The sequence below is a fragment of the Motacilla alba genome, chromosome 17 (assembly GCF_015832195.1).
Source record: "Motacilla alba alba isolate MOTALB_02 chromosome 17, Motacilla_alba_V1.0_pri, whole genome shotgun sequence".
In the NCBI taxonomy this organism is placed as follows: Eukaryota; Metazoa; Chordata; class Aves; order Passeriformes; family Motacillidae; genus Motacilla; species Motacilla alba.
Window position 1 is genome coordinate 5,788,402 of NC_052032.1, and position 13,241 is coordinate 5,801,642.

Consider the following 13,241-nt stretch of genomic DNA (forward strand, 5'->3'; position numbering starts at 1 on the left):
CTCAAAACATTCCATGGAAGAGGAAAACTGTGGTTTGCTGCTTGTGGCATGAACCAAAACAGCCTCTGGAGTCACGGTGTGTGCGTAAGGTGGGGAGTGGAGAAGGTGACGTGATGAATTGCTGCTAAAAACCACCGTGTGTGGGAATGAGAAGGACGTGACACGACAGTGACGGAGAGGGACTAAGGAGTGGCGTGGGAGTGTTTTCCAGGAGTGTTTCTCCAGGATTGCTGCCTCCTGGGAGGGGTCAGGTGGGTCACACAATCAACTCGCAGGCAACAGCCTACAGCTGTTTTTTTCCCCCCACTGGTCATGCATCTTCCTTAAAAACTTTCCACTCCATCAGTTGGTGAGAGTGTTAAGAGGAAGGAGGAACTACTGGAATATTTTTTTTGAGCTTTGCAGCATTGGAGACTGATTTTTTTATTCTTGTTTTTCCCCTCTCCAGGTTTGTAGTCCAGTGATCAAAGTCTCTGGTAGAATTTAGCTTTTAAAACTACCAAATATCCTCCTGTGTACGGGGAAAAACCTGAAAAAAAGTTAAACCCCTAATTTCCTCTTTATTAAATAAAAAAAAGAAGCTTTAGTAAGGTGTGGAGTGATTTTATCCACAACTCCCTTACAGAATAGAAAACTTAATTTTTTCAAACAACCTCTCTTTAAATGGATTTTCAGTTGCTAGGATGTAAACACTTTGCTGTGAGCATTTTGCATTCCTTCCTTTTGCTGGGTTTTCCTCTGGCTGGGTGAGTGATGCAAGAACACGCCCCCATGGTGTTATTTTTGTGAAGTGCTGCTGCGAGGGTGCTTTCGGGGTTTCCTGTAGGAGCTAAACACATTTTCTTCTAGAGGGAGAAACCTTCCCCAGGGATTCCCGATGGGAGGGATGTGTTGGCTGGGAGCGCCACCGCTGGGCTGGCAACTGTTCCTCCCTCTCTGCCTTTCAGACCCACTTTCTGCATTTTTGCTCTCTGGTTTGAACTTTGGGTGGATTTGGCTTTACTTATTTGTAAATATTACATGGGCTTCTGGAGCTGCAGGAGAGGAGAGCGAACAGAGCAAGTGAAGGTGTAAATTACCAAAAAGCAGCTGTGAATGAAAATAGCAGAAGTATTCTCTATGGGTTTTACCAAACCCTCAGTGAAAGCTCTTTACCACATTTTACTCTGTTTGTCACCTCCTGGGCTGGGGAGCCCTTTCAGGGGATGTGCTGAAGTGCTGGCAGGACTCACTGACTAAGCAAAAAGGGCTCTGTAAGACCTTGAATCAGTAGCTTAAATTTGTTCTAAGACATCTTGATCTTTTCTTCACACTTGAATCTTATTTTAAACCCCCTTATCTTACTTACTCCTGTGATTACCAGTTTAACTGCCCTATTTTTAAATCTGGGTTATTAATTAAAAGTGATTCCTCCTTGCTCAGATGTTCATCAAGTCTGTGATTGCACTTGAAGAGAAAATTTTTGTGTGCTTTGTTACCACCAAGAGCCAAAGCAACACTGTACAGTCCTGAGTGTCCCTGCCAGGAGCAAAGAACTGGCGACGGGGACAAAAATCTTTGAGCTGTGCAAGAGTCCAACTGCCCAGTGCTGGCTTTTATCACTCGCTGGGACAAGGATCACGTGGAGAGGCGGGGAGTCAGCCCTGCAGAGCCCAGGTGGCATCGTGGTGTTTGTTGGTGCTGGGGTCTGGGAGCTTCTGGCCCGATGGCATCCGTAACCCAGCAGCAGATCCAGAAGGTAAGGAGCTGCTCTGCAGGGAGGGAGCGTGTCCAGAGTGCAGGCAGTGACACAGTGTGAGCCAGAGTCACTGCTGGTTAACCTGGCAGCAGGTCTAGCCAAGATCTGCTTTACAAACACTTTATATTCTCCTCAGCTTCTTGTATCACGTTAATTTTAGTGCGTGTGTGTCATGGCTACAAACTCTTCCGGGGGCAGCTAGTCCCACAGAGCTCTTGGAGGGATTTCTCCTGTGCCCCGTCTGTCTGTGCTGCTCAGCTCTCATCCCTGAACTCGAAATCTTCCTGGCAAAGGATAATCTCCAGGGTATTCTATATAAAGAAAATTGAGTTCACTGCCAGCAGAGTTCATTTTGTAAAGGATTGTGTAGTGAACTGTGAGAAATCAACTAGGGATTTCTTTTTTTTTCCTCAGAGAGAACAAAGCTTTCCAGCTTGTAAAGGAATCTCATTCTGATTTGGCACACAGGGATGACTGCCCTGTTTGTGTTGGTGGGCTTGGTAGTTTAATAGCTGCTGGTTACAGGCATTAGATAAGATATCCTTGAGCCACAAAAGGCTCTAGTGATGAAATCTTCTCTGTTTTGTGTAGACTGAGGGATTGAAATAGATTGTTCTTAACTGTTTGGCATTTCAGCCTCTTAATTAATCTTTTGCAACAGAAGCCCCTCCTGAAATTAAAAATTAAGAACATGCTGTCTGGCTGTAGAGCTGGAGCTGGGATGCTTTTCACCCTCCAAAGGGCCAGAACTGTTTCCTCTTGCTTTGTGCTGCTTCCCCCGAGAGCTCCGGGGAAGGGCAGTCACCCCCTCTCTTGCAGTTCCACAAGGATGGCTTCCTCGTCCTGGAGCAGTTCTTCAGCGCAGAGGAGTGTGACAGCATGAGGAGCCAGATCCAGAGGATCGTGGCGGAGATGGAAGTGCCGCCGCACTGCCGCACCGCCTTCTCCACCAGGGAGGAGGAGCAGCTCCAGGAGCAGGTACCGAGAAGGCAGGGCTGCCCCGCTGGACAGCGGGGAAGAGGAAGGGAAAAGGCAAATTGCTGATCAGGGTTCACTCTGGGGGAACATAACTCTTCCTTCTAACTGAACATAACACCAGGAGAGGAATTTGCTCTCCAGCTTTCTGCAAATGTTTGCTGGGGTCTTATCAAGTGTCTTATCGGTGTGTGGCTCTGCTGTGCTTCAACCCGCGGTAGCCACGAGCAGCTCTGACAGATCACTTTGTACATGTTCTGCAGGCAGAAAACGGGTTATTTTCCAGGCAGCCAGCAAAAGAAAAGCGAGGGTATCCTCTATGTGAGAGGTTCTTGTAAAGCCCTGATCAGCACAAAGACAGGTAGTGTTGTGGAAAGCCTTTTTATGAGTGGTTTTTCACTGTGTTTTGTTTATGCTGCGGCTTGGTGGGAAAAAGATGCAGGTGAGTGTTAATGCTTTGATTGAAAGTTCATTCATGTTTTTACAAGGATGCTGTCTTTACTGGGCTCTTATCCCTGCAGGGCAGCTCAGATTATTTCCTAACCAGTGGAGACAAGATTAGATTCTTCTTTGAGAAAGGTGTTTTGGATGAGAAAGGTAAGCCCTGCAATGAGTTAGCTACACAGAGGGGATGGGGAAAGGCTGAATGAGGGATCAGGGGCCAGTTTCCAGCTCAAGGAATGATTCCTGCTTTTAAAACCATGTTAAATTATGGTTTTGTTTTGTAGGTAACTTTCTAATTCCGAAGGAGAAGTCTATCAGCAAGATTGGCCATGGTATGTTTAAAGGATGGGGTTTGGAGAGGGGTGGACAGAAGAGACGTGGTTTTCAGACCTGAGGGTTTCTCCAGACCTACTCACTGTACATAACTGTCTGCAATTCTCTCCATGCTGCCCCTCGCTCTCTGCTCTCAGAGGACTGGATCTTCTGTTCCAGTCCTTTTCAAAAACCCCTTCTCAGAGGTTTTTCAGTGATGAATAGCTCAGAGTCAGTGACATGCAAAAGTTTGGACTTCAGCCCTTGGCTCTTTTATGTAACAGATTTGCTCTAAAAATCTCACCACCTGAGACTGGTGACATTCAGTACAGACCAAACTCTCTCCTGTGACCTGTGCCATGCTGAGTTGCTGATATTGAAGTTGCCCTCCCTCCTGTGGTGTCACCAACACCTTTTCTTTTCCCTTACTGGTCTATTTGACCTATTTCTTCTCTCCCAATTCCTGCACTAACATTTTGATCCCTTTTGTTTTCCAACAATACATGGAAAATGAGAGCAGGATTCCCTGTTCCTGCAAACGTGAACTTTGCTCAGACTAAACTTCACCACAGTTGGGAATTCAGTGCTAAGAGTTCTTTTTCTTTGGTTTTCTCAGAAAAACACTCTCCTCTTCCCAGGCCCGCTGCCATTCTGTCACACTTCAACTTTTCCTCAGAGGAAGTGAAAACAACTGTAGATTCCTGCTGACCCAGCAACTTAACAATTCAAAAGCCTACTCTAGTGTTATTTTCTGCAATTACTCATTTTGGTCAAGTCTCATCCCTTGCCTGAGAGCAGCTCCTGCTGGACTTGAGCATGTGTCCTCGTGACATATCTGATCAGGATGAGCTGGAGGCACAGCTCTGAGTCTTTGCTTTGTGGATTTGTCAGAGCTGGGTTGTGGCAAGAGTCTACACAAACAGTCTGACCTGCTGGCTGGGGCTCTCTGAAGGGCACCAAAGATGAGCTCCAGCTCTTTTTTGCAGTACTTCACTTTTCTGGTAGGTCTTAAGAGGTGTGTTTTTAAAGGATGAATTCACCCATATGCCTCAGGGTCGTGTGTAATGGTTGTCACTTGTGTAATATCAAACTGAATCACATCATATTCCATTCTGTTCACTCTCTTGTACACTGGCTTTTATGTGTATGGAGTTTGTGGCCAGGTAGTGATTATGTTTATGGTCTTTGATGATTGTACAACCTGTAAGTGTCCTATCACCTTAGGTGTGGTGAGTCACATTTATCCATCTTGGGAGGGATAAAAGTTTCTGGCTGCAATTTATCCTGCTTGGCTTTGGTGTCTGCAGCTCATCACTGAGGGCTGTTCTCTTCTCTTTCTGAAATCTTGTCTGAGCTTTCTCTTTCCCCTTAGCTCTACATGCTTATGACCCTGTCTTCAAGCAAATCACCCACTCCCCCAAGGTGCAGGTGAGCTGTTATTGCTTCCTAGAATGTTCTTGGGGAAACAAAAAATAAATTGCAGAGTAGTTAATTTTTGTTTTCTACACTCCTGAGGGAGTAATTTTGTCAGTGAAAGGAAATTTAAATATCTTCAAAGAATGATGCAAAATAGTGTGCAGACAACATAAATTTTGGAAAATTTTCTTGCAGGAACTGGGAAGAAAGCTGGGCCTTGAGAGACCAGTAGTTGTGCAGAGCATGTATATCTTCAAGGTACAGTAATTCAAGTTGTCTTGTCACTCAAGAAATAAGACCCTTTTAAGTGGGAAGCTGTGAAATTCTTCACACATCACTTTTTTTTTCTTTGCAGCAACCTGGCATTGGTGGTGAAGGTGAGATTTGTGTTATCTTTATATCACACTGCAGATAATGCTCCTTTAGGAAAGGAATATTACCAGGGAAGAGGCTCAGAATCAGACTTAAACCTATGAGTTTGGCAGTCCAAACCTTCTCAAAGTAATCTTTGAAATTCACATTTTTTCAGAAAAGTTTCTACATCATATGCAGCTCAAATGAAGAGCTGTTTTTACATTTGCAGCAGGCTGAAAGGTGATATTCTATGTAAGATTTAATGTGTGTGATGGGGGGGTGGGCAGGGGAGGGCTCTCAGTCAGGGAGATGCAACCCTGAAGTCCTTCTAGAGGAACTGAATCCCATTCAAGACCCCGATGACAGTCTCTCGTTGCAGTGACACCACACCAGGATGCCAGTTTCCTGCACACGGAGCCCCTGGGCAGGATCCTGGGGTTCTGGATTGCCCTGGAAGATGCCACACAGGAGAATGGCTGTCTGTGGTTCATCCCTGGCTCTCACACCAGTAAGAGCATCTGCAAGACCACTGCTGGTCACCAGAACAGTTCTGCTTTTCCCCACCTCTAGAGCACACAGGGCAGCTTTAAACTTCTGCTCCCATTTACTCATTGAGTGTAATCATAAAGCTCTTCGATTTTAAGCTACTCATTCCTCAAATCCTGGAGCCAGCTGTATTCATATCATGGTTTATGATCCTGTAGAAAGCACAAATGGACCAAAGGTTGGTTTTGCATTAGTGTGTGACTATTTGTGTTCCTAAGGGTCTGTTGCAATGCACAGAAGGGGCCAAAAAGGCAAAAAAAAGACAGCTGTTTTCTGTTTCTGCCACAGCTGGAAAATCCTAAATCTCTAATTAATGAAAGACCCCACCCAAATTACTGAGGAAAGTGTGACTATAGTAATAATAGAGCTCCTATCATTGCCAAGAGAAATCACTGGCATTGTTCCTGTGCTGTGCAGAATGTAGCCAGGTGTTTAATTTTTGTGTTTGCTCATTCTGTGGATTTGCAGATGGGATTGCCAGGCGGATGGTCCGTGCAGCTGCAGGTGCCTCAACATGTGTGGAGTTCGTAGGCTCAGAGCCAGCCTACGATGACAAGCAGTTCATACCCCTGCCCATAAGGAAAGGTACAAACAGCCCCTAATGTGGCACTTCACAGCTCAAGAAAACACAAGGGAGCTAAAATCATATTTTAACCCTGCACCTTCCCTCCCACTGGAAAGGCAGAGCTCATCTTTTGGAAAACAGCAGCCCAGGTGATTCTTTCCCACAGGTGGACTCATCCTCATCCATGGCGAGGTTGTCCATAAGAGTGAACTCAACAGCTCTGAGTCTTCTCGCCACGCCTTCACCTTCCACGTGATGGAAGCCAAAGGCACCACCTGGAGCAAAGAGAACTGGTAAGGCTGTGATCCTCACCAGTGGCTGAGGAAATTTCCACTGCAATAGGTAGGATAACTGTTGGGGGTCTTGCCTGTACAGTTTGTTGGTAGTGCCTCAGCTGGCGTTGATTTTGTACCTGCAGAACTGGAATAGCCTCTGAAGTTTTGCTTTTTCCTCTTCCTTACTCTCTAGGCTCCAGCCAACTCCTGAACTGCCTTTTCCATCACTCTACACTTGAAGTTAGCGACTGGCTTGTGGAGTCAATAGCTGATCAATATTCCTTTCTGATTGTTCATTCACGGTCTGTTTAAAAACAACCTTCACTAGATCAGCTCTCAATGTTAATTTCTCCTCCTCCTCAAAACCAGGACCATTTTCACAGCCCAAAGCTGCAGTGGACAGAAGCTTCTACTGCAGCAGGAGCCCTGCCAGTGTGAGAGTAGTCACCCAGTCCTTTTGGTAAGGAAACACCTTCAGTCTTGAAAACAAACCAGTTAAGACCATTGCACCTTGACTGGGACCACTTAGCAAGTACTTCTCCTTGCAGATACTCAGTATTTTCTCAGAATATACATAGTATTTTCTAAGTTTAAGAACTTAAGTGCATTTCTTGGCTGGTCGACTCCAGCAATGCAGGTGAACATGTTGTGGGGAGAAGTTTGATTTTCACCCGTAGTTTTCTCTCTTATTGTTGGAATAACAGTGATTTAAAACAATCTTGTTGTGGGTGAAATGAAGCAAGAGGTCTGCTTTTTATAATCAATCTTTTAAATACTCCTGGCAAACAGTAGCTGAGTGTTTCATCTCTGAGTGTGATAAAAAATACAACAGTTTTTAAAGATTCATGTTGAAATGATGGAAACAACCTCAATCAAACTCTTTACACTTAAATAAAAAGATAGAAATTCTTCTTTTCATCTCCATCATCTTTTCTTTGAGGAAGACACAGTGTGACCTTCTTCCAACAGATGGGGACAGTGCTAAATTGTCTGGTGAGCAGCTGGAACTCTCAATATGCACAAGAATAATTTCTATCCCCAAAGCCTCACCAAACCCAACCAACTTATAGCAAGGAATGTTTGGAAATGCAAGCTCCAGTCTGTACCTGAACTGAACAGAAGCTGTGTAGGTGTGATTTCACCAGCACTGGTGCAGTGGCAACCCTGAGACAGGAGCCCAGTGTCACCAATGCAGGAATTATACCAGAGTGAGCCTAAGGCTGCTGAGGGCCGTGGTAGAGTGGATCCAAATCTTACTGACTCATCCCTTTCAAAAGTAAATTGGGGAGCTGGGTCATGGCAACAGCAGGAACATTGAATGCAAAGTTTCTGCATTCAAAAGCTACCTTTCCTACAGTTTGTTTGAAAGTTGGAAGCAGGGTGGAAGGAAAGTAAATTTCTCTACCTCTGGTGCAATTTAGGACATCACTGGTGAAGGCTGTGGCTTGTGACAGAAGCAACTTAAGTTTTGTCTGTGTCTTTCCATGAGAGGAGTTAATAATTTAGAGTTCTGCTGAGGAAGGATAATTTGTCCTGACTTGCATCACTACCTGCAGTGTGCAAAACCATCTACTTTGAGTGCATAAATAAAATAAAACAAGCTGGGTTGATTGGCAGGATTTCCTGTTAAATGTGAAGGAAACAGCCCAGTAGTTGCTGAGCTGGGTTTCCTACAGAGTATCTGACAATTTACTGTGTTAGTAACCAGCTCTGGCATCCTCAGGAAAAGCAGCACCAAAGCCAGGGAACCCTTCCCAGGCAGGAGGATGAATTGGGCAATGCTGCTTCTCAGCTCTTCCAGTCCTGGCTTGTTGCAGGGACACAGAATATTGGATTCTGGAGCCAATTCTGCTGACTCAGGGACTGGTTTCACCCCACCCCTGGTCTTAGGCTCCCTCCCAAGGCACAGTCTCAGAGCTACAGGCCTGCAGGACAGTGTTGTGTAAGGTACCTTGGACTTCCCCCAGACTGTTCCCAAAAGTGAATTAAAAAAAGGGTCAGAAGTGAACTTTGTGATGCAAACTAGAATCCTGGAATGACAATCTCCTGCTTGGACACATCCCTGGAGACAGGAAGGACACTTGTGTTTTGTTCTAATGGACACTGGGCAAACCAGTGAGAAGAGAATGTTGATAGAGAAGGGTTTCATACACAGAAATGAAGTGTTTTTTTTGGCCACCAAATGGTAGTTATAATTTTAATTAAATGGATAGAATTCAGTAGCTTTAGTCAATTTGTTGATAGAAGCATTTTTATACATGATTTGATTAAACATCTGGCTGAAAAAATGGAAAAGTAGGAAAATGTAATAGTAGAAAATTTTATTGACTTCAACAGATTTTCTGCTTTCAGGATTAATGTGTAATTAGTTTTAGCTGTGACTTTGCTTAATTTCCCCCCCATATCCATTCCAAATTCATTTGGAGATGAAATCTTGAAAAAGATAAAACATTTTTCTTGCTGAAGCAAACTTCAGAGCTAAAGATTCACTGTTCTTATTAGCATGGTCTGGAATGAGCAGTGTCTGACATCCCCAAACCTTCCCCACCCACCCTGGATAACTCAGCTGTGGCAGCTGCTGGTTTTGGAGCTGTGTTTGTGCATCATGGTGTTGTTTTGGCTCTTGCTGATGAGGACTGGACACGTGTACCTGGTTCCTGTGCCCCCTTGTTATCAAACATGCTTTACAGAGTGCTTGTACAGACATGAGAGTTCACACATCAAACACAAGACGTGGGACTCTGTACAGAAAACAAGGTACAGGACAGAGGTAGCAACATCTGAGAGACTTGCTTGTTTATTTTGTCCTCTCTAATTGACTTACCTCTTCTTCCTCTGCTTCCCTTGGGTACCCAGAAGAAACTTAAATTGGATTATTAAACACAAGTGCTGTTTTTATCAGTCATGTTTGTTGCTGTTAGAACATAAATCTGTCTGTTTTCCATGGGTAAAAACAAGATCAAATCAAAACCTTTATTTTAAATAAGTCTTTTTCATTTCTGTTCTCTACAATTTTCTCTGCTGTACCAAAACATCAGCTTTGAGCTTCCATTAAAGTGCATTTTCTAGTACCTTTCTCTAGGAAGGGAGAAAACTCTGTTTCTGGCAGTGCTTCTATGCCATGAGCATGATCTGGAGGTAGAGAGGCAACAGCAGATTATCAATTTGAGTAGTGTAAGCTTCCAACAGAGAAACCAAACTCACGGATGCCAGAATCCAGGCATAGCTGGAGTTCAGATTCACACTGCTGTCAAAGATCAGAATGAGAGCCACAGCAATGATCTGGGCAAAAATAGCTGTCATTGTCCCTTCAAAGGTCTTCTTTGTTCCTGGCCATTTGATTTCCCCCAGTGTGCTGCCACAAACAGAGGCAATGGTGTCTCCCACCCCTACTGCCAACACCCCAGAGTAGGGCACCAGTGCTCCTGCCCCGGGCAAGGTGCCTTTAGGAGCACAAGATCTGGGAAACAACCACACTGGGAGGGACATGCCAAGGAGCAGATAAATATGAGTCAAGATTAGAGGTCCACTGTCTCTTTCATCCAAGAAGAGAGAGAGCAAATGCCTCAGGGTTTGTCCAAAAGGTTTGATCCTGAAGTAGCGAACGTACTCTAAGAAGATGAACACTGCCAGACACAGCACTGCAGCAACGTAGAGGAGCTGGCGGTCGTAAATGAGTCCAGGAACATAAGTAGCTACAACAATGAAGTGGAAATATTTCCTGGTTATAGTCGAGGCCTGGTGTTTTTTAGATTCAGATGATCTCTTGGCGTTCTGGTAGAAAACCACCCCGCACGCTGAGGCAGCCAAGAAAGTCCAATACACAAGGAGGTAAAGTCTTGTCTGTGTCTGAAACAGAAACTGGAGCAGCCAGAACAAAGGGTTCCTCTGGATCAGTCGGTACAGCCATGGCATGATGACCCCTAAGCCTAACACTGCTGTCATCATGTGGAAAAACATGGAGGAGATCCACGTGCCTGAATCCATGAAAGTGAAGAGCACAGTGAAAAAAAGACCAAGAAGAACAACTCCGATAACTGCTACCAGGAGGAAGAAGTCGATGGGATCCCCTCTGCCCTCGACTACATTCAGTGAGCGTTTAATGAGCTGATTGAGAACGAAACTTACACCTCCGAGAACCAGCAGCGCTTCCCCGGGAGTAAAACACCGAGGCAGCAAGTACAGCAAGATCATACTGAGGTAGACGAAAATGAGCAGCACTTCCAGAACCTCTATCACTTCTGAGACAGTCAAGGAATGTTTCATGGTGTAGATAATTACGCTGCCGGCAACACCAGTCAGGATGCAGGTGTTGGTTGGCACGGGTTTGGTGATGCCAACTGCCAAGACGGACAGGAAGAGCGCGAGCAGCATTCCCGTGGAAGCCACGACGCCGCCGAAGCGCTCGAAGTACACGATGCCGGCAGCCCTGCACCTCTCCTTCATCACCACCCCCAGCAGGGGGATGACCATGCTGGCAGGCAGGAGGCCGCTGTTGGCCGCCCCCCGGAACTGGAACACGGCCCCCCCCTGCCGCAGCAGCCGGTCCCACTTGAACTGGGCGTAGAAGGCCTGGAGGGCCAAAGCCAGGGCGCACCAGGAGAAGCGGTCCCACACCACGGCGTGCACCAACAGCACCACGCTGAACACCAGCAGAGACTCCACCAGCACTGCCTTGTCTGACATGATGCCAGCCCGGCCTGCCTCAAGCTTGCAGAATCTCAGGAGCCCCGATGCGCTCAGTTGTCCATTAGGAAGAATTCCCTTCCATGCTACTGCAACTGCTATTAAAAAAAAAACCACCAAGCAATTAAAGCAACTACTTGGACAGCTGAAGTGTTTGCACAGCTATTTGGTTCTTCAACTCAGTTTAAACTGATAGTTATGTGCCAATTGCTAATGTCAACACACAGATGATTAAAAACAAAACAGTAAAGTGAGCCAATCCTGCACTTCACCTTCTCTGAGTGAAGGCTCACAGCTCACTGCCAGCTGCCCTGCAAACCAAACCTTCCTTTAAACTTTTGTACTGGAAGATAAGCAGTTGAGATAATCAGCAACAGGCACATTTACTCTGTTAGGTTAAATTTCATCTCCTTCAAAGAATTGTGGGTATTGACAACATTGTGCAATTCTCACCAGCATTTATTGCTTTCTGTAACCTTGATTTCTCTATGGATACATAATTTGATAATCAGCCATATGTAAACCTCTGCCATTACTCTTCTGGGGTCTTTGAAGGTCTCAGTTCTTTATTTCTGTTGGAAATTTTATGGTTGATCCAGCTGTGAAACAGGGGCTTACTTTATCCTTTCTGGCCCACCCTTAAGCTGCTTAGCAGCAAAGTCTTACTAAATTCTGCTCCTCAAGTCTCATTGCCAAAATCTACACCAGCTCCCTCATGGAAGGCCAGAAGTTTATTTAAGGTTCTCTTTTGGGTTTTCAGCCAGTGTTGAATGGTGACACCAGATTACAAAGCTGACCAAGTAATAGCAATATCACTGAGGAACTATTACAGTTTGTACTGTCAAACTTCCTTAGACAGTGTGTCTGCAGTGTTTAGATATTTATGACTTTGTACTGAAAACTTAATTATTGATAGACTGCTTTTTGGCATCCTTCTTCATATAGCCTGAAATACTTGATTGCCAAACACCTTCATTACAGGCACTGTTGCTACACAGCTCCTTCAGGTCAAATGTAATCTTTTGTCATTGCAATTAATTTTTAAACAGAAGAATTAATCATACGGTCAATAAAACAGAACTGGTCTGGACAATATATACCTCCAACCAATAACTGTTTTGGGGTTGTACTCCCTGCTCTTTCTGGGCACTGTGGGGAGGGGGAAGCCTAAGGCTTATTCGAGAAGAAGCAGAGTAAATGCCCCCTGCTAACCAAAGACCGAGTTCCCCTACTCAGTCTGGCACCCCTAAGCTTGTCCCGCAGCTCCGGTATCAACGGCAGGTCCACTTCCCCGCCAGGCTGCCAGAGCAAGCAGGATGTCACCCTGCCTGAGGTCTGCGCTGCAGCAGCTCTGAATGTTTACACCGGACAATCTGCAATGCGATCTATCTCACTTCTGAGTGATTTCGTTTTCTTGCGCCTGCTGCAATCCCCTCCTCCGCACCGTCTTTCAGGTAATGTGAGGCTCCCCGGCCCCGCCGCTCTCATCACCGAACGGGGCCCATCACCGTGCGGTTCAAGCCGCACCGAGCGATTGCTGCCCGGCTCGTGCTCCGCATCCCGGCTGCTCGGGCAGGGAAGCTTCCCACTGACGTGCTGCCAAACATCCGGCAGCCCTCCCCTCGCTGCAGCCCCTGCCTGCTCTCTCTCTTCCCCAAGCCCCCGCTGTGCTGTGGACGCCGCTCAACCCGCGGGCTGCCCGCGCCCTGTCCTTCTACGCTGCTCGCCGCCGCCTCCTGTCGCCCTCAGCCGCGACACCCACAGCCCAGCCTCCGCTACCGGGAACGACATCCGCTCGCGGGTGATTCCCGGTTCCAGCGCGAAGCTGCGGCCCCGCCCCGCTCGCCCCCGGAGCCCGACGCGCACCCACCTGGCAGGACGCCGCCATCTTGCCGCGCCGCCTGTCACATGACCCAGTCTTGGGGGCGTG

The 13,241-nt window shown here is 46.3% G+C and overlaps 2 protein-coding genes across 2 annotated transcripts; one reads left to right on the top strand and one right to left on the bottom strand.

Annotated features, from left to right (window-relative positions):
• Positions 1-1,544: 1,544 nt before the first annotated feature.
• On the top strand, positions 1,545-7,543 carry PHYHD1 (phytanoyl-CoA dioxygenase domain containing 1). The gene is made up of 11 exons (XM_038155964.1): positions 1,545-1,738; positions 2,558-2,716; positions 3,235-3,310; positions 3,442-3,489; positions 4,842-4,897; positions 5,081-5,143; positions 5,241-5,262; positions 5,619-5,747; positions 6,254-6,370; positions 6,517-6,643; positions 6,819-7,543. Exons 1-11 carry the CDS (start codon positions 1,706-1,708, stop codon positions 6,862-6,864), a joined length of 876 nt encoding a protein of 291 aa, XP_038011892.1. The 5' UTR covers positions 1,545-1,705; the 3' UTR covers positions 6,865-7,543.
• Positions 7,544-9,406: 1,863 nt separating this feature from the next.
• Positions 9,407-13,160, bottom strand: DOLK (dolichol kinase). The gene has a single exon (XM_038155953.1). It carries the CDS (start codon positions 11,309-11,311, stop codon positions 9,740-9,742), a length of 1,572 nt encoding a protein of 523 aa, XP_038011881.1. The 5' UTR covers positions 11,312-13,160; the 3' UTR covers positions 9,407-9,739.
• Positions 13,161-13,241: the final 81 nt, after the last annotated feature.

Excerpts from the sequence above, each read along its gene's own strand:
- PHYHD1 (XM_038155964.1), top strand. The coding sequence starts at position 1,706 with ATGGCATCCGTAACCCAGCAGCAGATCCAGAAG. Across the intron at positions 3,311-3,441 it reads AGGTGTTTTGGATGAGAAAG|GTAACTTTCTAATTCCGAAG; the intron begins GTAAGCCCTGCA and ends TTTGTTTTGTAG. Across the intron at positions 5,263-5,618 it reads ACCTGGCATTGGTGGTGAAG|TGACACCACACCAGGATGCC; the intron begins GTGAGATTTGTG and ends CTCTCGTTGCAG.
- DOLK (XM_038155953.1), bottom strand. The coding sequence starts at position 11,311 with ATGTCAGACAAGGCAGTGCTGGTGGAGTCTCTGCTGGTGTTCAGCGTG.